Source organism: Diospyros lotus, chromosome 2 (assembly GCF_014633365.1).
Source record: "Diospyros lotus cultivar Yz01 chromosome 2, ASM1463336v1, whole genome shotgun sequence".
Taxonomy (NCBI): Eukaryota; Viridiplantae; Streptophyta; class Magnoliopsida; order Ericales; family Ebenaceae; genus Diospyros; species Diospyros lotus.
The window spans coordinates 16955-41115 of NC_068339.1; the positions used below are offsets into that span (position 1 = coordinate 16955).

The 24161-nt window shown below is 35.5% G+C and overlaps 1 protein-coding gene across 2 annotated transcripts; it reads left to right on the forward strand.

The window, feature by feature from the left end:
• Window positions 1-318: 318 nt before the first annotated feature.
• Window positions 319-14821, forward strand: LOC127795243 (uncharacterized). Of its 2 annotated transcripts, none has more exons than XM_052326796.1 (3): window positions 319-990; window positions 10737-10790; window positions 14158-14821. In XM_052326796.1, exon 3 carries the CDS (start codon window positions 14202-14204, stop codon window positions 14721-14723), a length of 522 nt encoding a protein of 173 aa, XP_052182756.1. In that variant the 5' UTR covers window positions 319-990; window positions 10737-10790; window positions 14158-14201; the 3' UTR covers window positions 14724-14821. The 2 variants fall into 2 exon arrangements, with proteins under 2 accessions (XP_052182756.1, XP_052182757.1); XM_052326797.1 differs by lacking the exon at window positions 319-990 and adding an exon at window positions 1166-1245.
• The last annotated feature ends 9340 nt before the right edge of the window (window positions 14822-24161 follow it).

Below are 24161 nucleotides of genomic sequence, written 5' to 3' on the forward strand. Positions count from 1 at the left end.
TTATTTAATGTATCTTATTTATAGAAAAAAAATTCTAAACTCTATACTCTAAAATCAAAACTCGAAATCCAAAATCCAAAATCCAAAACTCCAGAACTTAAACCGCTAAACCCTAGACAGAGGACATTTCAAGGGGGATAAAAAATTTTGCTGCTTAAACAAATTTATAATTGTTCGAGTGGGATAAATATAAAGCCCCTTATGGTACTTTTTCTCCCAATCACATATATAAATAATCCTGTCGAAGTTGCTTTTATGAAGATTAAGACTTGCTGAGTCGACCCGAAACAGAACCTTGCCAGGCCCTTGCTATAAAAGGGTATAGATAAGGCATAGAACATATTTTGCGAGAATCAAGCTTAAGACAGGCAGTGTGTCATTTACGGAAATGTAGAGAGGGGGAGAGGAAAAAGGGTTGACCATTGCCATAAAACGCTAGGCCCGCAGCCTCCCACCATCTCTGAGTCTCTGGTTTTCGAAAACGCCGCCGGCGTCGTGTTCTGCCGGAGGCCACCGCATCTTCTCATCCGAGCACCTCCGCCCTTCTCCCTTTTTGGCATTCTCACCGCCTACCGCCACCTGCGGCCATTATCTAACTCTCCTCGCTCCGATCTGGCACGGCCGCCCTCCCCTGTTGCCCTTGCTCCATCTCTCATCACCGCAAGCCACCACCGCCTCCGATCTCTTTGTCTTTTCACTGTTTTCCCTCTCTGCCGGGGCCACTACTTCATCCATCGCCGTCGCCCCGTCGATCTGCCTCCTTCACCGTCTTCGGCGCCACCCAATCACCGCAACCCACTGTTCCGACGCCGTCCGATTGACATCGAAGCCGCCGCCATTCCGTCTTCCTCTCTCTTTTTCTGCCCCTCTAGCCACTGGCAACCCTCCACGTTGCCCTTCGCCGGTCACTGGTGGCGGCCAACTGCCGGTCACTGTATTGGTCCACTGGTTCTGAGGTTGCCACCGGATTATGATTAAGGCTATTTTGGGGTAAACTTTTACTTCGATTTAAATAATTTTATTTAATAATATTTGAAGATCTTGTAATAATGCCATGTATGTATTACTTCTAATACATATATGTGTTGGAAAATTTGTGGATGCCAGCGGTTTGCCTTGTTGGGTTGGGTTGGGTTGGGTTGTACAGAAAAGGAAAGGGTTAGGGCTTATGAATACGTTAACTCCCACCTTGAAGTGATTTGATTTCATTCTCGGCTTATTTTTCCCACTACGTCTCTTGCATCGGTAAATTTTAACTTCAGCTTTTTGCGCTTTTTCAACTTAGAATCATTTGGTGGGTATCGTACAATTAATTGCTATTAGTTTATTGTTTTATCTCTGAACAATATGTTAAATTAATAGGTTTTGACTTGTAATACGAGGACTTTTTTTTTATCTGACAAATTTGTTAGGGGAGATCTGGCCTTCTTTTTGTGATGTCAGAGGGAATAAGCACGTTTTTTTTTGTTGTAATTGTTACTTGTCCTAAACAATATACAATTTGATATTTATATATATACATAACATGAATGGGATATTACGTAGATAAGTAATGGATAAATAATCAATAAAAGTGCATTATAACTCAATTTTTGATAGTTGTCTTGGCGTGTGTGTTGCTACTAGGATTCATGTAATCAAGGGAATGTGAATGCAAGGAATTTGTGGACATTCACTAAGGAACTTGACTCTCTATATAATATTCTTGATAATGCACGGGTTGAAGAAAAATAAATAATTGACTGGGTCCACTAAATTGAAGTCCTCAATGAATGATATATAGGGTTTACGGTTTAGAGCCAAAAGAAAAACACAAAAATTCTATCGATAAACTTGAATCAATATCAATAATAAAGTCTACTTTCAATTATAACCTAAAGGACTATTTATGGGCAGCTAATAAATAAAAATCTACCCTAACTAGGGTTCTAACAAACATAATCCCAATCTAATTAGGATTGTAATGGAACTTAATAACTAAAGGATTATCTAAAAGATAACCAAAATAAACTAGGAAACAAACTAAAATAAGAAATAAACAAAATAAATGATATTGATCCTAATATCTGTTGTTTCGGTCCTACATCAAGTTTTATAGATCTTCATGCTCAATCTGGAGTCGCCCAATGGATGAAAAAAGCCTAAATCTATCCATCCTTGGCAATAATATTCTGCTCACATAAAATAATGTTAAATTTGTATTTCCTCATGTACGACAATTTCCTCTTGGTCTTCTATTACTTCTTCCTCTCTGTCAGAACAATCATGAGGATCATGAAGCAATTCATTAGGGTGAAGAGACTCAATACACCTTCATTGAGTTGTATACCCAAAATCAATTCATTAGAATGAAGAGGCTCAATACACCTTCATTGGGATGTACACCCAATAGTTTGAGGACTTGTACCATTATACCCTCAAGATTGGTTAGTTTGGTTTCAAGACCCTTGGTGAGTGTAGTTAGTTTGTTTTCAACAGCTTTTAGGGTTTTTTTTTTTTTTGTAGAGATTGGAAAAATCAAAAGGTTGTCACAGAGGAATGTTGGTCTCATTGATGAGGCACGAATGCACACTCTCCAGTTTACTGAGTAGTAAACCAATAGTAGGAATATTGTGACCCTCAATTGAGGGATGCATGCTAGGCAAAGGAGAACCTAACATATACCTTTGGTTCACATAAGAGGTTGGGATCATAGGTGAATAATAATCCTATGTTGGTATTAGCATGCATTTATGGATTGTAGCTTTTGATATATTTGGGCACAGTTGGGGAAATAGGGTTAATGAAAACCTAAGCACACAAATTAAATAACATCATTTTAGAACATCAAATATTAATCCAAAGAAGGAAGAAACAACTTGTTTTCTTTGCAAGAAGAATCTAATTTGTGGCTTGGGTTAAGGCAATTGGACTATTTAGTGGCTAGGTCACAACAAAGTGGACTTTGTTATTGCAATTGTGTTGGGCTACCACAATAAGTTGGGTTAATTAGTGGGTTGTGAGCTTGGCGAAGAATGGGGAAGAAAATTAGGGTTTGAGTCTAGTGGAAAATTTGGATCGGGTTGTTGGGTTAATTGGGTTTTAAGGGCAATTTGGATTAGGTTGGCCAAAATTGGGTTGGGTAAATGGGGTAATGGTTTTCCAAAATAGGATGCAATTGGAGTCCAAGGGTTCATTAGGTTAACAAAGAAAAAAATCAGGTAAAGGAGAAATTGGGTAAGAGAGGATGGCTTAATGGTTGTGTGAGAAAGCAACGTGATGCAAAACCCAAACCAAAGAAACAAGAATAATCTTCATTACTTAAGACCAATATCAATATTCAATTTTATTTGTCAAAGTATGTCATGGTTTGTATTTGCCTCGAGCACTTTCCTAAGCTTTCCTTTTAGAAATTGCATGCTCGAGCTAGTGGCCCCTTTCCTATCATTCAAAAACTTAGACCTAATGTTTTTTACTTGACTTACCTAATAATATGGATCAATGTTATTAAAGGCGCGCTTGGGCTTTTTTAACTGTTTTTTAGGGTTTTTATTTTATTGTTTATTACTTTATTTAATTTTTTACTGTTTAGGATTTAAATTTATTACTTTTACTACAAATTTGACAATGAGTAAAAGGGTTATTACTTCAAATGTTCCAATTGAATTTGAACTTGATGAAGATGGAGAGGGAGATGATGAGGAAGAAGATATTAGAGATGATGCTTCTAATGATGAAAATATGAAAATGTTTAATCTTGATGATGAAGATGATTTTTAGGTTATTTAAAATGCATAATTAGTTAATCTTTATTAAGATTTAAAACCTATAAATTGTTTAAAATTTAATTTAAGTTGACTTAAAGACTTTTAGATTACATCTTTTGGCATTTTTTATTGTTCTTTTTATTAGTATATGTTTAATTTTTTAATTTCCTTGATAACATGCTTGTGAATATGTTATTAAGAGTTAAGACCTATTTTATATTTTATTCTTCAACTCGGATATATATATATATATATTTTATTAGTTAGCACGTGCCTAGTTCCATCAGGCGTGCGCCTCACCTTGCGTCTTAGGCTCTAACACCCTTTTGCGCCTTAGGCCTTTAATAACATTGCTATGGATATTAGTCTTGTTTCGATAATACGTTCATTGGATTGAAAACAGTATATAGACAAAGAGAAGCAAGGATTAAGGAGTTAATTTGGAAATAATTGACAACTCAATCTCTAAACAAGGAAACGATAGAAAAAGGGAAACAATCTAAGAAAGGAAATACTAAAAAAGGAAACAAAAATAATTTTCTCGATCTGATTTGAATCTTTTGATCTTCCAACACTCCCCCTCAAGTTGTTAGATAGATATCTATCATTTCTAGCTTGCTAACATTTGACTCAAAGTTTGACTTTAACTCTTGCAACTTTGTTGGCACATAATGCAAGGTGAATGTCCCATTGTCAATTTTCGACTTGATGAAATTTCTGTCACTCCTCACATGCTTCATCCTATCATGTTGAATAGGATTATGAACTATGATGATGTCAAATTTGCTATCATTGTATAACTTCATAGGTTCTTCCATTGGAATAGATAGGTCTTGTAGTAACTTACGAATCCAAATTAATTCACACACTCCTTGAGCAATTGCCTTATATTCAGCCTCAACAATACTTCTTGCAATGACTGTTTGTTTCTTGCTTCTCTAGGTCATCATATTTTCCTATACTTTTGTGCATTACCCATTAGTGGATTTTGTGTCTTCAACTGAACCTACCCAATCTGCATTTGCATAGCACTCAACACTTCGTTGATCATTTCTTTTTTGAATAGTAAACCCTTCCTCGAAGTATTCTTTAGGTAGCAAAGAATCTAACTCACTGCTTCCTTATGTCTTTTTGTGGGAGCATGCATGAATTGACTTACCACATTGACACTATAAACAATATCGGGTCTGGTGAGAGATAAGTAGATCAACTTCCCCATTAGGTGTTGATATCTCTTTCTTTCAATTGGTCGATCCTCTTTGATAATTTTGTGCTTCCAATCTCGGTCTAGGGGTGTTCCTGTAAGTTTGCACCCTAGTTTCCCTGTCTCATTTAGTAGATCAAGGGTGTACTTCCTTTGGGGAATAAAAATGCCCTTCTTACTCCTAGTAATTTCCATCCCAAGAAAGTATTGTAGGTGCTCAAGGTCTTTTACTTTAAATTATGCCTACAATTGACCTTTAAGTATGATAATTTCTTGTGTGTCATTCCTAGTAATCACCATATCATTTACATAGACTATAAGTATAGTCCTTTTCTCATTCTTAAACTTTTCCACAAAGAGAGTATGGTTAGCCTGACTTTGAGTGTAACCGAATTGCTTCATAACTGTACTAAATTAAGTAAACCACACTCTGGGGGATTGCTACAGTCCATATAAGAATTTTCTCAGTTTACACACCATGCATGCTTTGTCCTTTTCAAACTTGGGAGGAAGTTTCATGTATACCTCTTCTCCCAAGCTTCCATTCAGGAATGCATTCTTTACATCCATCTGGTGTAAGTCTCCGGTCCAAATTGGCAACAAGAGAAATAAGGACTCTAATGGAATTCAACTTTGCAATAGGAGCAAACGTTTCTTTGTAGTCTATACCATGAGTTTGAGTGTATCCTTGAACAACCAATCTTGCCTTGTATCTGTCTATATTCCCTTCAGCATTTAGTTTTGTGGTAAAGATCCACTTACACCCCACAACCTTCTTTCCTTCGGGTAGAGGAACAATATCCCAAGTCTTGTTCTCATACAATGTTGTCATTTCCTCCATTATAGTTGCTCTCCACTTTTGATCCTAGATAGCTTCATACGCATTATTAGGGATCTCCACATGGTTAAGTTTTGAGGTAAATGCCCTATGCTTTGGAGAGAGCTTAGAATAAGTAAGATAAGTGGATATGGGGTGTTGGGTGCAGGACCTTACTCCTTTCCCTAGAGGAATAGGCACATTAAGATCATCATTCATACACTTACCTTCCCCAAACTATGCATCTTCCACTGGATTTGGCTCAAGATCTGGTGGTTTGCTTTGTAAAGGAACTTGTGGTCTTCTAAAGTAAACTATAAGTTCCTCTTGGGATGTTTTTTTAGCTTCTCCTCCTTAACCAGTCATGAATTTGTGTTTAGGTTCAAATTGTTGGATAGGGAGGTCTTGGGGTGTTAGGATAGGAAGTGGAAGAGAGATTAGAAGAGAAATAGATGAATCCCAGGGATTTTCTTCGGTTGAGATCTCCCCCTGAAGAGAAGCATTGGGGAAGAATGGTTGATTTTCCAAAAAGGTGGTATCATAGGAGATGTAGAAGCGTCTCGAAGTAGGGCAATAGCACTTGTACCCCTTTTGAGTAGGAGAGTAGCCAAGAAAGATGCATTTATGAGCCTTTGAATCAAGTTTTCCTCGAGTAGGATTGAGATTATTGACAAAGACCGTGCACCCAAAAATTTTGGGTGGAAGGGAATCAGGGATTCGTATATAAGGAAACACTTGGCTCAAACAACCAAGAGGAGTTTGGAAATGAAGGATTTTGGATTGAAGACAACAATTGATAAGATAGGTAGCAATTAAAACAACTTTCTCGCAAAACTGGTTCGAAGCATTAGTGGTGAACATGAGGAAGCGAGCAACTTCAAGTATGTGACGATTTTTGTGCTCAACAATACTATTTTGTTGAGGAGTATGGGAACAAGAGCTCTAATTTAGAATACCATGTTTGCAAGATAGTCATTGAATTCATGGTATGAATCGCCATTCAACAATTTTACCGAGTTGAATTGCAAATCACTCTGATTTTACCTCAATTTTGATTTTATATACCTGTTGAATTATTTGGAGGTCCTTGACATGAAAAATTATATGCATGGAATCATGATTTTAACAACAATGTTATCGACAATAACAATCTTGATTCTCGACATTACATTTCCCAAAATATTTATTTCTATTATCTTCATCACAGCGAAGGATTTAAAGATGCGGACCTTCAACGAAATCATGGCAAGGAACTGTAGCGATAAAGGACTTCCAATGACGGGAAGGCACTAACTAGTTGTTTCAATGATGATTGGAGTTTTGTTGAGGTAGATGAGCTCGAAAATGGGTTCAATGAAGGACTCTAACGATGCAATCTTGCTTTGTTGTTGATGGGCGATGTAGAAATTGTTGCAAAGCTTAGTTCCCAACTTCAATGTGGTTTTGAAAAGGGCGATTAGGCTCGTTAGGGTTTCGATGATTTTGGCTATGGCGATGAGCGATGGCTTCTAGTGGTGGTTACAAGGGTTGTGAATCTACGTTGAAATGATTGGTGATTTTGTAAAATTTTCCCAAAAAATTTAGAAATTCCCTTAAAACAATTTAGGAATCTTAGTTTTAATACCAATTGATGTTGAACTTGAAACAAAGAAACATGAGTAAACTTGATTACTCAAATCACTATCAATAAACAATGTCAATAATTAAAGCTCTTACGAATTACATTCTAAAGATCTATTTATAGGCAATGAATAGATATAAGGGAAAATTGTGTACAGTACCCTTGAGGTTTAGGCTTATTGTGAAAACTACCCCTAACATTTGAGAAAATGTAGTGAATGCCCTTGACATTTAATAAGACATTGTGGTTATCCCCTGTTGTTAAGTAACTGTCCAAAAACCCTAATGTTTGTGTTGTTATCAACACAATTGTGTATAAACTTCCTAAAATACCCTTGTAAGTTGGTAATGCCCATCTTACCCTTATGAAAAAACTTGATAGGCAGCCCATAATATTCCACTAACAGCAATAAGGACAGAATAGAAATTGAAATAAGAGAAGGCCAATTGGTGCATGTGCAGACTAACAAATTCAGTTAAGGAGTAGAATGGGAAGAGCAAAGAGAGGGGGGCATGTGAGGGCAACATATTCCTATAAATAAGAGAAGCAAATAGAGTAGAGGGGGGGAATATTTTAGTGAGGATATTGGGAGAGTGTGGACCTCTTGAAAGTCCACTTTCTTTTCATTTTGTTAATTTCTTGGCTGGGAATCCTGATAGTTGTTGATAATTGCTTGCTGTTTGAATTCTTCTAATTGGGTTCCTATCAATTTGGTATCAGAGCACTACGATCCTAATGGTGAACTTAACGGATCGAGTTGGAGATTGGATAGCATACAACTGAGCGTGGACGCCATGAGAAGTAAGGTTCGGTCGGTGGAGAAGAACGTTACTTCCTTGCTGGAACAGTTTGAATGGATGAGAGCGAGGTGGGAGGAACAACAGCGAGAGAGGAAGGGAAAACAGAGTGAGGAGAACCTACTTGTGGGCTCGTCCCTCACTGGGGAGGCCACGTCGGAACTTAGGGAACGAAGTAAGGAAGTAGGTGGTGGGTTCGAGATCTTGGGGAGGTCGGAAGTGAGAAGTCTACGCTTGGCGATGCTCATGTTTAAGGGAGACAACCCTGATTGTTGGGTTTTTAGGACCGAACAGTACTTCTCCGTAAATCAATTAACGGATGCGGAGAAGCTGGACTCAGCGGCTCTTTGTTTTGAAGGAGTTGCTCTTTCTTGGTTCCAGTGGGAGCAAAGACAACGACGGGTGAGGAGCTGGGAGGAGCTCAAGGCGATGTTGAGGAATAGGTTCAAGCCCATGCAGGAAGGCACAGTGGAAGAGAGGGTCCTTGTGCTTCGACAGTGGGGGTCCGTCAAGGACTACCGCCTTGGGTTCGAGACTCTGGCCTCACCGCTCACAGGCATGCCAAAGGCGTTGCTAGAGGGCCACTTTATCAACAAAATGGAGTCGGTCATCCGAGCTGAGATGAGGGTGTCGAGGCCGATCGGGCTAGAGCAGATGATGGACCTAGCCCAACCAATTGAGGAGATGAATTTGGTGATTTGTGGAAGCATTTTTGGACCCGACCCAAACAAAGGTCAGGCCCCTTCATTCCCAATTTCGAATCACCAGCGGGTAGTGAGATTGCCTCCTCCGATGATGGCACAAAAATGGGTGATGCCCAGCCTCGCCTCATCACATTGGCCTCCGGTCGTTGCTAAGGCGACAGGTGAGGAGTTGGAAGTTGCGGTGTTGGCTAACGAGGAGAAGATAGACACAGCAACACTGTGTGTGGAGGATGCTGCACTTTCATGGGTCCAGTGCGAGCAACGAAGACGAAGAGTGAGAAGCTGGGAAGAGTTGAAGGGGCTACTGAGAAACCGGCTAACGATCCCAATGGTGAATTTGTCGGACAGAGTTGGGATGCAGAAGGGAGTCGATGCCATAAGAGGGGAGGTGCAATCGATGGAAAGGAATGTAGCAATCATGCTGGACCAGCTCGCATACTCGAGGACAAAGTGGGCAGATCAAGAGTGAGAGCGGAAGAGCAAAGCGAATGAGGGAGATAGACCTTCGGAATTTACCTAGAATTCCAAGGGATCACCTGGAATTGAAATGGGCAGGGAGTTTGAGGGTGGAATTGGAGGAAATTGGCGGCAGGAAGTGCGGGAATACTGCCTCCTCTGAGATTTTGGCAGCCTTGGTGGGAGAAGTTTCAGTAACCATACTGGAGGGCACATTTGTTAAGAGGTTGAAGCCAAAAATCAAGGCAGAAGTTAGGGTGTTACAGCCATCGGGTCTATCGCAAATCACGAAGACAGCCCAGCGAATTGAAGACAAGATTCACATACTCCAAGCCCAAGTGGGTCCTGGACCACCTGGGAACCCTACAACAGTTCCCTGATTTTCACCTTGAGGACAAGGTGAAAGTTGAGGGGGAGTATTGATAGGCAGCCCATAATATTCCACTAATAGCAATAAGGACAGAATAGGAATTGAAATAGGAGAAGGCCAATTGTTGCATGTGCAGACTAACAAATTCAGTTAAGGGATGGAATGGAAAGAGCAAAGAGAGGGGGGCATGTGAGGGCTACATATTCATATAAACAAGAGAAGCAAATAGAGTAGAGGGGGGGAATATTTTAGTGAGGATATTGGGAGAGTGTGGACCTCTTGAAAGTCCACTTTCTTTTCATTTTGTTAATTTTTTGGCTGGGAATCCTGATAGTTGTTGATAATTGCTTGCTGTTTGAATTCTTCTAATTGGGTTCCTATCAAAACCCTAGTTGCTCTAAATGTTTCTAAACAAGGATCAAAGTTCAGAAAATGAATGGTATTACTGTATGTATCAATCTTTTGCTGAGATTGTGTATGGAGCAATTGCATATAGATAAAGTGCAGTTGTTAATTGTGCCATCGGTAATCATATTAAATATTTTATTTATGCTGCATTATCATTGTCAATCAAAATGGGACTTTTCCAGTGTAATTAGCCAAGTGCGTGTAATGCAGTGGCAGAGACTGAAAAATTAGACACATTTGTAATTAAATTGGAAAAACGTGTACAAATGTTAAAAATAATTGCAACATATGTTCAAAAAAAGGAGATTCTTTAATTTCTTTTGTGTAGCTTGTATTGGAGAAAGAGATGATTTGGAAAAATTCTTGACAAATTGCATTTTCCAAATCTCCTAATTAATAAGGAAAACTTAGAAAACTCAATTTAATGTGTTTTCCACGATTAGTTCAAATTTGAAAAACCGTGTTTTACAAATCTCGATTTTCTATTTGAATTTTTTTTGTATTTGAACAGGTTCTCTTATTTTTTGTTTTATAGGGAGTAATTTTTCAGAAAATTGGGGTTGTTTTCCACAACTGAGCAGCTGCTTAACTGTTTGTTTTGCTATGTTTGCAGGAATAGGTGATTGGAAAATTTGAAAGCAACAGCTGTGCTCTCAATAATAATTGCGTAAGTTCCTTACTCATGTTTGGAATTCATGCTGCTTGATATTTTTTTTGCATTTTTGTCATATCAGATTCTGATAGGATTGAGATTGAATAAACAGGGCTGAATTTTTGGGTTACTGTGAATTCCCTACTCATATTTAACCCCCTCAATTAGTCTATGGACAGATTTTATGATGAACTATGCTGTGCATTTGTTTTTACTTGATTGTACTCCACTGACATTTCTTATATGTCTGTGAGCTTGATATACAAGGCAGTGCCTATACATGACAGGACACCCCGTATGTTTCTTATTCTTTGAGTTCTCATCTCTGTTAGATTCCTTTTTAACATATTTTATGAGAACAAATTGCCTGTCCTTAGTTGTAAATTGCTCCCTATTGTGGTCTGAATGGTATAATTCTTTAGGCCTAGGACTGTTTACCAAATTCTTCCAAGTTGTTTAATTTAAGTAATGACATCAAGAAGAGAATTAGGAAATTGTTGTGGGCAGTTTATATGGGATACAATTAAATCACCTTATAAAAGGATAAAGGAAAAAAAATATATTACAAAAAACACTATAGCAGATCCTAATATAAATTAATTGAAAAAAATTATGAGCAAAAACCTAGACTAGGAAACAAAAATCAAATCGCCAATATTAAATTATGAAGAATATTTAATATGATTTCCCAATAATAAGATGATGAAGAATATTCAGATTCTGATAATGATATTGAATTATGAAGTTGAACAGCACAAGATGATTGTCATTGTATAATTGTACAAAACAAATAAATACTTGAAAATAATGAACTAAATCCTTTAACATACTCAATTAATGAAACAGAAAACCTAGAAGAAAGGACATATTTAGACAAATTAAAAAAATTAATCATTATTAAACCAAAACCCTAAACTCTAAATCCCAAAATCCAAGCCCCAAACGCTAAAACTATAGCCCTATACTCCAAACGAGTTTGGTGTTTGGAATTGAGACCTAGGGCATAATTTGGTGTTCAACGGAGTTTGAGTTTGTATTTTGTCCAAGGTTATTTTGTAAATTTTGATTTAAGTTGAGGGTAAAAAGGGTATTATAAGATATTATGCAGGAATGGGATGGGAATTTTCGCATATGAGGGAATGAAATGGGAATTCTATCAGTTTTGAATATTACAAGTTCTGGACCTGTGGCTTGGTGGAATCTTATCTATGTTATTGACTTAGAACTAACCCAGGCTCATAGAAATTGTAGAACCTTTTAAACCCATTTGAGGTCTTGCAATTTTATGTTTGATTTTGATGATTTTCTCTGATTGTCATTCTTGTTCACAGGATTTGATTTTTGCTGCTGGGAAAAATTATGCTTAATGGTTTACCAACTTTACTTTGTCATATCCGTTGGGCATAGTAGGAAGGTGGAATATCTTGAGCATTGATGATAAGTACTTAGTAGTTTCTAGTTACTTTGGCCTACTCTGTATTGCATATGGACCAGTTAAGGGATTTCTAAGATGCTAACTTCCAATGGATTTTGCCAATGGTTGGTACCTGTTAAGAATTGGTTCTAGGTTTGAATGTACAAGATCAAAAGTTAAGAATTATAGTGTCTTTTCCCTTCTTTTTGGGTGGGCTAGTGGTGAATGGATTCAAATATTTTTATTATAGAGTTTAATATAGATTGCTTTGCATCTATGCATGGTTTTGGTTTCTTGTATAAATAATTAGTATTTATGCACATATGAACCAGTTAGGGGGTTTTGGGGCCGTTAACTTTCAATGGATTTTGCTCATATTTGCCACCTGTTAATAATTGGTCCTGGATTTGAACATGAAATATTAGGATTTAAGAATTATGATTACTTTTTTGGATATTATTTTTTTCGGGAGGGGTGGAGGTGAATAGGTTCAAATAGTGTGAGCAAAACTTTTATTTTTTGGGTAGAAACTAGAATGTCTTACGGAACTATGGGTAAAAAAATCATCTATGAAGGAAATTTGTAGAATTAATGCTGCCTGCAGAGGAGGTTTAGGGTTTTCAGGTGGCATCTTTCAGCTTCTTCCTCCTCTTCGCTAATTGCGCAAGGCTTGAAATTGGCCATCAATCTCCTCAATAATTAGTCCTGGGTTTGAACATGAGATATTAAGATTTAAGAATTATGATTACGTTTTTTGGATATTATTTTTTTTAGGAGTGGTGGAGGTGAAACTAGAATGCCTTACTTCACTATGGGTAAAAGAATCATCTATGGAGAAAAGTTGTAGACGTAATGCTACCTGCGGAGGAAGTTTAGGGTTTTAAGGTTTTGAGTTTTAGGGTTTAGGGTTTATAGACAAAATACAATTTCCTTCACATGACACTATTGCACAACAGTCCACTTTTATCAGTCACTGCTGCTACCTGGGGAGGAGGTATAAGAATATGAAAATTTTACACATTGTACCTCTGAAAGTCTACTTTCTATGAGCATTCATTTCACAACCACCTTAGGTCTGTGCAGGAAGATATAATCGATTTAGTAAGATTATGTGACCGTCAATCTGCGCTGAAATAACTGTATTTGTGTCATGTACGATGATAACAAACAGTAAGAAAATCACCTGAATTTTAGGAATGTTGTAACCCATTGAGTAAGATTTCCAACAGGTATAGCTCATGGAAAAATACGAAGATTCAGTTCGTCAAATACTCTAAAGAGAAAAGTATGTCATAGGAGGAACGAAATTGTGAACACTCAAATTTGTGAAAAATCTTGCTTTGAGCCCTGAATGGAATTTTGATCCACATTTACGCTTAGAAAGTATCGTCTCCCATAAACTAGAATATCTTATCGAACTATGGGTAAAAGAATCATCTATGGCGGACATTTATAGAATCAACTATTTTTTTATAAAGACTATCCTAGATACTCAAAATGACACACTGTTGCACAACAGTTCACTTCAATCAGTTATTGTTACCTGCAGAGAAGGTATAAAAATATGAGAGAATTACATGTCCTCTCTCAAAATCTACTTTCTGCGATCATTCGTTTCATGACAACCATAGGGCTGTTTAGGAAGTGTTTATGGAAAGGTTAACTATAGTGGTGCAAGGCTGTAAATGATTGATTCTATAGCAGTAATCAAGGATTACAAAAAGCCATTCAATCTAAAATAATCGTGAATGTATATAAGTTGTAATTAGGATGTTTCTTGTATATACTTTTCTTATATATTCTTCGGAGATTTCTCACCTATTTGAAGGCTTAATCTGATTGTCCAAAAAGCAAAGAGCCCTTCTTTTTCGGAGAAAAGTCATTCATGGATGATGAATAAAATCTCTCTCTCCCTCTCTCTCTGGATTGTTCAATTGATTTATGGATTTGTTTTGGACCAAATTCAAGTGAATTCAAGGAACAGGTGAGGAGCCCTATTGACGCAATACTTGATGTCTTCTTCATCATCGACGACCAGTGTTCACGTCACTGCCTTGGACGGCCTGGTCAATGTTAACTCTCTCTTCACCATTGCTGTCTTCGTGGGTCTTTCGCTCACCACTCGCGACCAGCACAGCCTCGAGAATCGGTCGACCTGCGATGCTAGCATCGACGTCGTGAAGAAGCTGTTGGTGTTTGAGGTGGTGTCTTTCAGCTTCTTCCTCTTCTCTTCGCTAGTTGCCCAAGGCTTGAAATTGGCCATCAATCTTCTCAACAGCAAGGAAGCAGACGAGGCCTTCCGGGCCCACATCAATATCAAGGCTCTGCGGTTTGGGATGATGGCTTCTGCTGTCGGATCGGTGATGGGTTGCTTGTTCTTGATGTTGTCTATGGTTAGTGTTATCGAGATTCGGCTGGGGATGTTGGCTTGTGGGAGCAAATCGGCCGTTCATGCTGCCGCGGCTTTGATTATACTCGTTTCTTCTGCACTTCTTGTTTATATATCTACGGCTATTTATGCATTCCTCCACTGAATAATTAAGCCAAACCTATGACTTTTGTCTCTTCCTATTTGTTCCACTTGTGTTTACTTCTTCATTAACTGTCCATTTATACGATGATGTTATACATATATACCTGTGTATATGCATATGTATAAATGTGTATATACAAATATATATACATATACATGTACATGCATACCTTTATGTATATGTACATATACATATATATGTTTATACATGTATCTACATGTATGAGCATACATATAAATATAACTTACTCTATGTATATACAGAAAGATATACGTATATATGCATACACAAACGGATATGTAGATGTATATATGTGCATATGTATGTGTATATATATCTAAACATATGTGTATTTAAACATGTATGGATATATGTATATATGCATATACCTATATGCACATGCATTAATATATGTACATAAATAGATGCACATATATGTAACTGCATTAAACAAACAAACAAGTACATATGTAGATGCATATACATATGTATATGTATATGTATATGTATGTACATATGCATATATATCTATAAATATGTAAATATGTATATACATACGTATACATAAATATACATAATATGCATCCATATATTTGTATACCTATATATGCATACATATGCTCATATATATGTATATATATATACATATACAAACATACTTATATGTATACTTGTATACATACACCATTTATATGTATACATATACATATACATATCTATAAGTTTGTGTACACATATAGATACATGTATAAATGTAAATATGTGCATTTAGATATATATGCATATAAATAAATACTTATATGCATACCTACATATATATACGTATACATAAATATGTGTATACATTTAAATTTACATATGCATGCATTCATATATTTATATTTATGTCTACATTTATATATATGTACCTAGGTAAGTATACATATGTATATATAAATTAATACATATATAAATATATGTATTTATATGCATATATATACATATATGTACATACGTGCACATGCAGTGGCCGAGCCACATACAACCAAGGATGGACAGTTGCCCACCTTGGATTTTAAAAAAAATTATTATATATAATAAATTTGTTTCTAAATATTTATCTTGAATTTTTAAAAAATTCTGAATTTTAAATATATTGGTCGATGAGAATAAGGGTATTGGGTGATTGCTTTTGATTATCGAAAACCATTGGCCATTTTGGATGGTGGCAATTGCCAATGTGTTTATGCACATTGAGTTTGCCCATAAATTTAAGTTTAGATCTACGAAATTTAGCTATTAGATTTTATTTATCTTTGGGTATGTTAGTCGATGGGAATAAGGGTGTCGAGTGGTTATCTTTAATTGCCGAAAATCACTGGTCATAGTAGTTGGTGGCCACTGCAAGTGTTTTTTTCAATATTGGACAAAAATTAAAAATAAGATATATGAAATTTTGATCCACTTTTCATTTGTGTATGTTAAACTTTTTTTACCATTTCTTTAACTATGTTTTAATTAAAGGGATTAATTTTTTTTATTTTTTATTACAAACATATTTGAAACTATGACAAAAAATATATTTTTTATCATGAAGTTTGTCAAGACTCGGCTATGTAATTAAATTAGAAATCAATGATTGAACGATAATTTAGTTGTGTATATTCAAAAATAAATATTTAATAAAATTGATAATGATATTATTATGTGACGTTATTAAAATATAAAAATATGTCGATGGTATAATTTATTGATATACTAGGGATAACCCGTGCCTGAAGACACGGTGCAACTAAAAAAAATCAAATATTAAATTTGAACGCAAAATAATCAAGCACTGAATTCATATTCGTACCCCTCTACCTCAAAGAGCAATGCCGTCTGCTATCGCCCCACCACCGCCACTCCTTATTCGCACCTGTCTCGTCGGCCCCCTGCCCGTTCGCATCGGTTGCTGTCGCTCCCCACCACCGCACCACCGGACCAAATCCGCTATTTTGCCAGTCTTTTCATCTCCTCTGCCATCCCTCCCCACCCCCACTCTCTCTCCCCCCCATACACACTTTCTGTATAAAACAACCCACTACCCAAAGAGCACCATTTGCTGACCGTCGCTCCCCTCGCCCCGAGCATCGTCCATCGCCTCCCCTCTGCCGCGAGCACCGGCCCGTTGCCCCTCCCTCTGTGCTTGCACTAACTCGTCCCCACCACCGCAAAGAGCACTGCCATCGCCCCGCCACTGCCGCTAGCATCGTCGGCCATCAATCGCCCCCCCAATTTGCACACCTCCCTTCGCCATCGCCCCCCCTAGCCTTTCGCCCCCACCCTTTAACCCCCCGCCGTTCGCACCGCCTGCTGTCACCCCCTCATAGGTTGCCCCTCCCACTGTCAGCATGGGTGGACGGGTCTGAGAGAGAGGGGGGGCAGTGAGAAAGAAGGCATGGTGTAAATAATATTAAAATTAAAATGTAATAATATTTGCTAATATTACAAAAAAAATTAAATACTGAACAAAAAACAGAAATTAAAGTTATTATATACTTGTTAACGTTTTATAATAAAAAAAATTACTAAATCTATATAATAAAGCACATCAGTAACTGCTCTAAATTTGAATAAATTAAATTAAAAATTAAATATCAAACAATACATACCAACCGCCGCCAACCATTGATATATATTTAAAATTCATCTCAGCAATTGATATATATTTAAAAAACAGTAAGTGCCTTAAAGGCACGATGTAAATAATATTAAGATTAAAATACAATTATAATTTATACGTATTATGTTGTAATAATTTTACTTATATTAAATGCTCTGCAAAACTCAAATAAAAAACAAACATATAAAATTTATAATGTTCACTAATTTTGTAAATCAAAATATAAGAGCAAGCAAAAAAAAATATAAACACTCAATAAAAAATAGAAATTAAAGTTATTGTATACTTGTTAACATTTTGTAATAAAAAAAAAATTATTAAGTGTTCTACAATCTACACAAATTAAATTAAAAATTAAGTATCAAACAATACATACCACTGCTGTCGGTCACCATGGTCGCGACCATCAATGGGGGAAACCCCGATTCGAGGTAAGAGAACCTTAGATTCTCGACCGTGAATGGTCGAGAACCCTTGTATTCCCAAACCTTGAGTTCCCCAACCACACAAGAATTATTTGATTTTTATATTATTTTAATAAAAAAATTATCGTGTCTAAAATAAAAAATAGAATTAATAAAATAAATAATTTTTTTTGAATATTTGCATATTTAAGTAACTTAATAGGATACATTAACCAAAGATAAATATTTAAGTATCAAAGATTCAACACCTAAAGATAAAAATATTAAATTTTAAATTAAACTTCCTACGTACTTTGATATCATTATTTAAATAAAGTTTTACACTAAAACCAATATTTGATTATCAATTTTAAAAAAGAGATTTTTATTTCTTTTAGAATTAAACCACCCATGTCAAATTCTTATATAATAAAACTTACATTGTTGGTGTTTTTTTTATTTAAAACTTACATGATATTTCAAAACTTATATGATATTTCCAAAAATTTCAAAAACTTACACCGTTGATATTTAGAATACTTAAAAATTAAGTATTAAATGCTTTAAAAATTAAATTTTAAAAAAATTAAAAAAAATGAAAAAGAGTCCCCGACCTTGTATATTATTTTTTAAAAAATTTTGGAGGCTCCGACCATGGCTGGTCGGGGGCTATGGGTTCGCTGCTACCAGCGGCCAATCAATGCGAGCACCGTCGTCGCCCCTCCACCGTCGTGAGCAGCGTTTGCAATTTGTCACTCCTCTACCGTGAGCACCGTCTACAATGCCCCTTCATCTGCCGCTCGTATTGCCTTGCCCCGTCATCCCTTCCACCAACCATAGAAGGTCGTCGCCCCCTACACTGCCTCTCGAATTGCCATCGCCCCTCTGCCAGCCGCTGCAACGCCTCGCCCCCACCCATTGTAGTCCTTCCCGCCCCTCCTCACCGTCGTCACACCCACCGTTGTCCCTCCCGTCCCCCCTCACAACAGTCGGCCCCCCCACCCGCCATCGACCTTCGCTTTTCCCCACTACTATCGCACTCGTCGATGGCGTGGGTGGGTGGGTTTGTGAGAAAGGGAGAGAGAGAGGCACTAAGTGAGGGAGTGAATGGGCTTTTATCTCAACCAATCTCGACCATTGATATACATTTAAAATTCATCTCAGCTATTAAAATATGTCTTTAATACATTTTAAAAAATCGGCCTCTCTTTATACATTTTCAAGTAGTTCTTTTTAGTGCATCAAGGGAAGAGACATAGATTGTTCAAATTGTAGTACTCACTAAAGAATAAAAGAAGAGTGGCAATATAATAAATGGTATCGTGAAATCTAATAGCCAACACTGCATGAAAAATTATTATCTTTTTAATTCATTTTCAGAAGGCACTGCAGTAAAATGGGAATAGAGAAAAAAAAATCCAGGGGTCTGAAATTCAGACCAATTACCCCTTCAACGAAAACTGTTTGTCAAGCAAAACCATTTCACACTAAATGATTATTATATAGATAATTATTAAATAGATAACTTGGGACCATATCTTCTTCTTATTACTTTCTACATCTTATTATTTAATAAAATCATTCAATCATGCTGGGTGTTGTCCCTCCCTCATCTCATCCCATCATTATCCCTAATCCCTAATCTCTTTCATTTTTGTTTTTTCCATTATTTTATACTTTTATCTTCTTCTAGACCCTATACCCGAACTGGCCATCACTGTGTTGCTTCCAGAGCTCGTCCATGGCCTTGATGTCAGCTTCCAGGATGAACTACGCCTCGGAGAAGAAGAAGTAGCCTCGCTTCTGGGCCGGCGAGGGCGATGAGAAGGCGTCGGGTTTCCTCGGTAAAAGAGGTCGAGAGAGATGGGGTCCGCGACGGAGGGCAGTGCAACGATGGATGTTGGAGGAGGGGGAGAGGGAGAAAGCGGTGCCACCATAGGAGGATTTGGAGAGAGAGGCAGCGGGGGGAGGAGGCTGATGGAGGGCAGTAGGAGAGAGAGAGAGAGAGAGAGAGAGAGAGAGAGGGGGTAGTGGGTGGGTCTCTGAACCCTTCTCATTGCACCGTAGAGGTTAGATAGAGAGTGTAGTGAGTGGGTGGGCGGGAAAATTTTTGATCCGAGCCATCAAATATATCAGAAATGATCTTGGCCATTGAAATGTCTCACTTTTGAGACATTTTCAAAAACGGTTCTGTTTTATTATATAGATTATATTATTATGCTATGCTATAAATGCAACATGTGTTTTTCTCTTAGTAGTAGTACTAATTGGTGTGTATTTTAATTTTAATTTATATTTGCAGTAATAGTAGTAGTATTTGATATTTAATTTTTTTATATTTGATTGACAGCAATAGCACTAACTAGTATATATTGTTTGATATTTAAATTTTAATTTAATTTGTTCAGATTATAGAATATTTTTTTTAATTTAATTTTTTTATTTTTTATTATAAAACGTTAAGAGAAACGAAACAAATATACAATAACTTTAATTTTTATTTTTTATTCAGTGTTTAATCTTAATATTATTTAATCTTATATTATTTACATCGTGCCTTTAGGCATGGGCATTCCCTAGTCTATATAATAAAACACAACGGTTTTTGAAATAATAGAAAAAGTATATGACACTAAATTTCTAAAAAAAATTATATGACAATATTCGAAAAAAAAACTTTTAAAAATTATTGAGAAACTTATCACAGGATGGGCATTTTTCTTCCATTTGCCAGAAAAGGCAGGTTTTTCTTCTTCCTTTGCCTTTGCCTATAATAATAAAAAATAAGTAGACTATATTAAGATCACGTTCATCACGAATAACAACATTAACATTTATTTCTTTAAGAAATCGAACCTATACATGTAAACACTTTAAAGTGATAAATAAAATTTTATACACATAAATAAAAAAATTAGTAAACGAAGTCGATATTACGGTTCGATGTAAGTCTTCATCCACCTGTAAAGTATGAGGAAAAAAAATTAGATATGATAAGTATTTTTTTAAAAAAAGAATAGACCTTACATTAAATTTATATGAAGAAAAAAAAAACTTACTTGACCAAAAATAGTAATATTGTCCATAACTGTTGCACTTTAACCTAAAAAACAAATCAGTTGCTACCAAATCAGATAATAAAATTAAATATTTTATTTAAATAAGTAACGAAATCAAATAATAGAATAGATGATGAGAAGAAGAAAAAAAAATATAAACCAAAATGATAAAAGGCCAACCCAATGTTTAGAATAAATTTATTTTAACAATCACATTAAAATCAAAATCAAAACCTGGTATAAATAATTATCACTTGGAAAGTCTAAGAAGAATAATTGAAAAGTAAAATTAAGGAAGATGACGACCTTGATTTTTTACACCTACTTTTTTTTTTATAAAAATAAAAATAAAATAGCATTTATGTTGAGTTAAATGAGTTTCCGAGCAAATTGGGTCTTGATAGAGGATTTGCTTGGTACATGAAATTATCATTGACTGTTTTTAGTTGCTTAATTTAAATTTACAATTTTCAATGAATTATAATTTACGTATACTACTCTTATGAGTTATAATTTTTCTTAGAGAAACTTAAATAAGTTATATTATATAAAAAAATAAGCACTTATATTTGAGTCTAACTTATGAAAAAAATAAAATTGTATAAACACATAAATGAATCCAATTCATTTTCGTCCCATAAAATTTTTAAAAGATAAAATAATATATTTGGGTCAAACTCAATTGTACCCAATATAATTGTCAGATAAAATTAAAATGTTTGAATAAATTTTGAATAAATTAAACTCATTTTTTTATTATATTTTTTTGTTCTTCCAATACTAAATTTCTTTTCTTTAGAAAGATGACAAAAATTACAATTTACAATTTTTACATGGATACACATATATATGACACTAATTTATAATTTAAATTTAATTTATTATTTAAATTAATACACATACTCATGACACATTTAAAATTTAAATTTAATTTGTTGTTAAAATTAATATAAAAAAATCTCAATTAAAACTAAAGCTATATTACATGAAAATGTATATGAATGGGTGAGATGAAATTTAATATCTCTTACCAAGGTACTTAATTAAACAACTTTAATTGAATTAGATCAAATGGCCCATTACCTAAATTCTTAATTATTACTAATTTTAAATATAATTATTATGAATTTGTATTTATTATTTTACATTATAATTATTATAAAATGGCCCACTACCTAAGTATTTATTATATAAATTATTATTATGGTCCCAATCTTTGTTTCCAGTGAGATTTAATTACCCTCAATGTGCACAAAATGGGTACACATAATGGGTACAAAATTTTGCATTAGATACACACAACGCGTATATATACACTAAGAATTTTGCTACAGAAGTATACACATTTTATTATATATAGCAGAATGTACACACACACACAATGCTGAAATACACACACACAAAATACACACGCACACACAGCAGAAATATACACACGCAAGGAAGACGCATACTGTGTGCTTCCTTTGTTTCTTTAATATATAATATAGATTATTATATATACATACATACATATATGCAAGCACGGCAGAGTGCTGCCTTGATTCTTTAATTTTTATACATACATATTACATCTATGAAGGAGAGAGAGAGTGACTGAGAAATCAAAACAAATTATATATACATACATACATATATGCAAGCACGGCAGAGTGCTGCCTTACTTCTTTAATTTTTATACATACATATTACATCTATGAAGGAGAGAGAGAGTGACTGAGAAATCAAAACAAAACCCAGAATGAATTAACACTCTCAAAATTTGCAGCAGACTCACCACAAATATGGAGAGAGAGAGAGAGAGAGACCCAGAAATCTGAATCAGTTTGCAAGATAACAAAACCCAGGAACCATGCTGCATAAAAAACCCATTGCGCTCTCCATCTACCTGAGACCAAATATAGACCCACATTATATAAATACAGACCCACATTATATTTTCTAGAAGAAGAAGAATATATACAGGAATATATATACATACACACAGTCGTGATATACATACAGTGACTTAAAGCTTCATGCGCGGCGGCAGACAGAAATGAAGATCAGCAACCTTAGAGCAAAACGAATAGAATAACAAAAAAACAAAGAACACAACATAACGAAAATGCACATACAAACACAAAATCTAAAGCCGTGATAAGAGCAGAAAATGCACAGTGACTATATATACATACAGTTGCGATGGATATACACAGTGACTAAATATACATACAGTCGCAATGGAGAGAGAGATAAGAGATGAGAGAGACACACGGTGAATGAGAGATACACACTTTGAGCAGTGACTTTGAGCAGCAATGGAGCTTCATGCGCGGATAGCTTTGGCGGATAGTTGAGGAAATTGGAGAGAGGAAAAAGAGAAAGAGCGGTAGTAAGTGAGACCAAATGTGACTGAAAGAGTGGGAGAGAGAGAGAAAGAGAGAGGTAGCCGCCCACATGTCCATCGATCAGCCATCAAATTGGAGGAGAATTGTTGGGCGGGAAGAATTTTAATCTCAACCATCAAATACAGCAAAAAGAATCCCAGCCATTGAAATGTCTCAAAAGTGAGACATTTTCAAAAATAATTGTGTTTTATTATATAGATTTTTAATATTATATTATTTTAATTTTATTATATTATTTAATTTTAGACAATTTTTAGACAGAGTTTAAAATTTAGGGTTTAATTTTTGCCTGTCTAAAATTTTTAGCTCCGCCACTGTGCACATGTAATTCTGTATATGTATTTGTGATGCATACTTACATATATACATATAAGTATATATATATAGGCAAATGTATATGTGTACATATATATAAATATACGTATACAATGTAAACCTATATTTATAAACAATTTATATATATGTGATATGTACTTTTATGCATGGGTTACAAGTGGTGGGTCATCAATCTAGGAAGACCAAGTCTATGCAGACTGTTGTGGGTGAATAACAGAGCCTTGGAATTCGTTGAACATATTTAACGTGTTCAATGGCTACATAAAAATAGCTCCCATGTTATCTTTTATTGTTATTTCTTAGTTAAATTATTTAGTTGTCAAGTTATAACTGGTCTATACACAGCCAGTAACAGTCACTGAATAAAGGATAACAACTACAACAATTATCTCCTCTCCAGTCTTCCCCCTCACCTATTATTTTTCCTGTACACAAATTCACTTATCAAGTGATATTAGAGCGCGATTCTGGCTATAGACACTCTAGGCAAGTCCAATGTTGAGTTTCAAAATGAAATTCATGAAATATTAGGACTCCACGAATTCAGTATTGATGAGGTTCACGCCACATTGCAGACTGTCTTGCAAGAACTATAGTCCCTACGA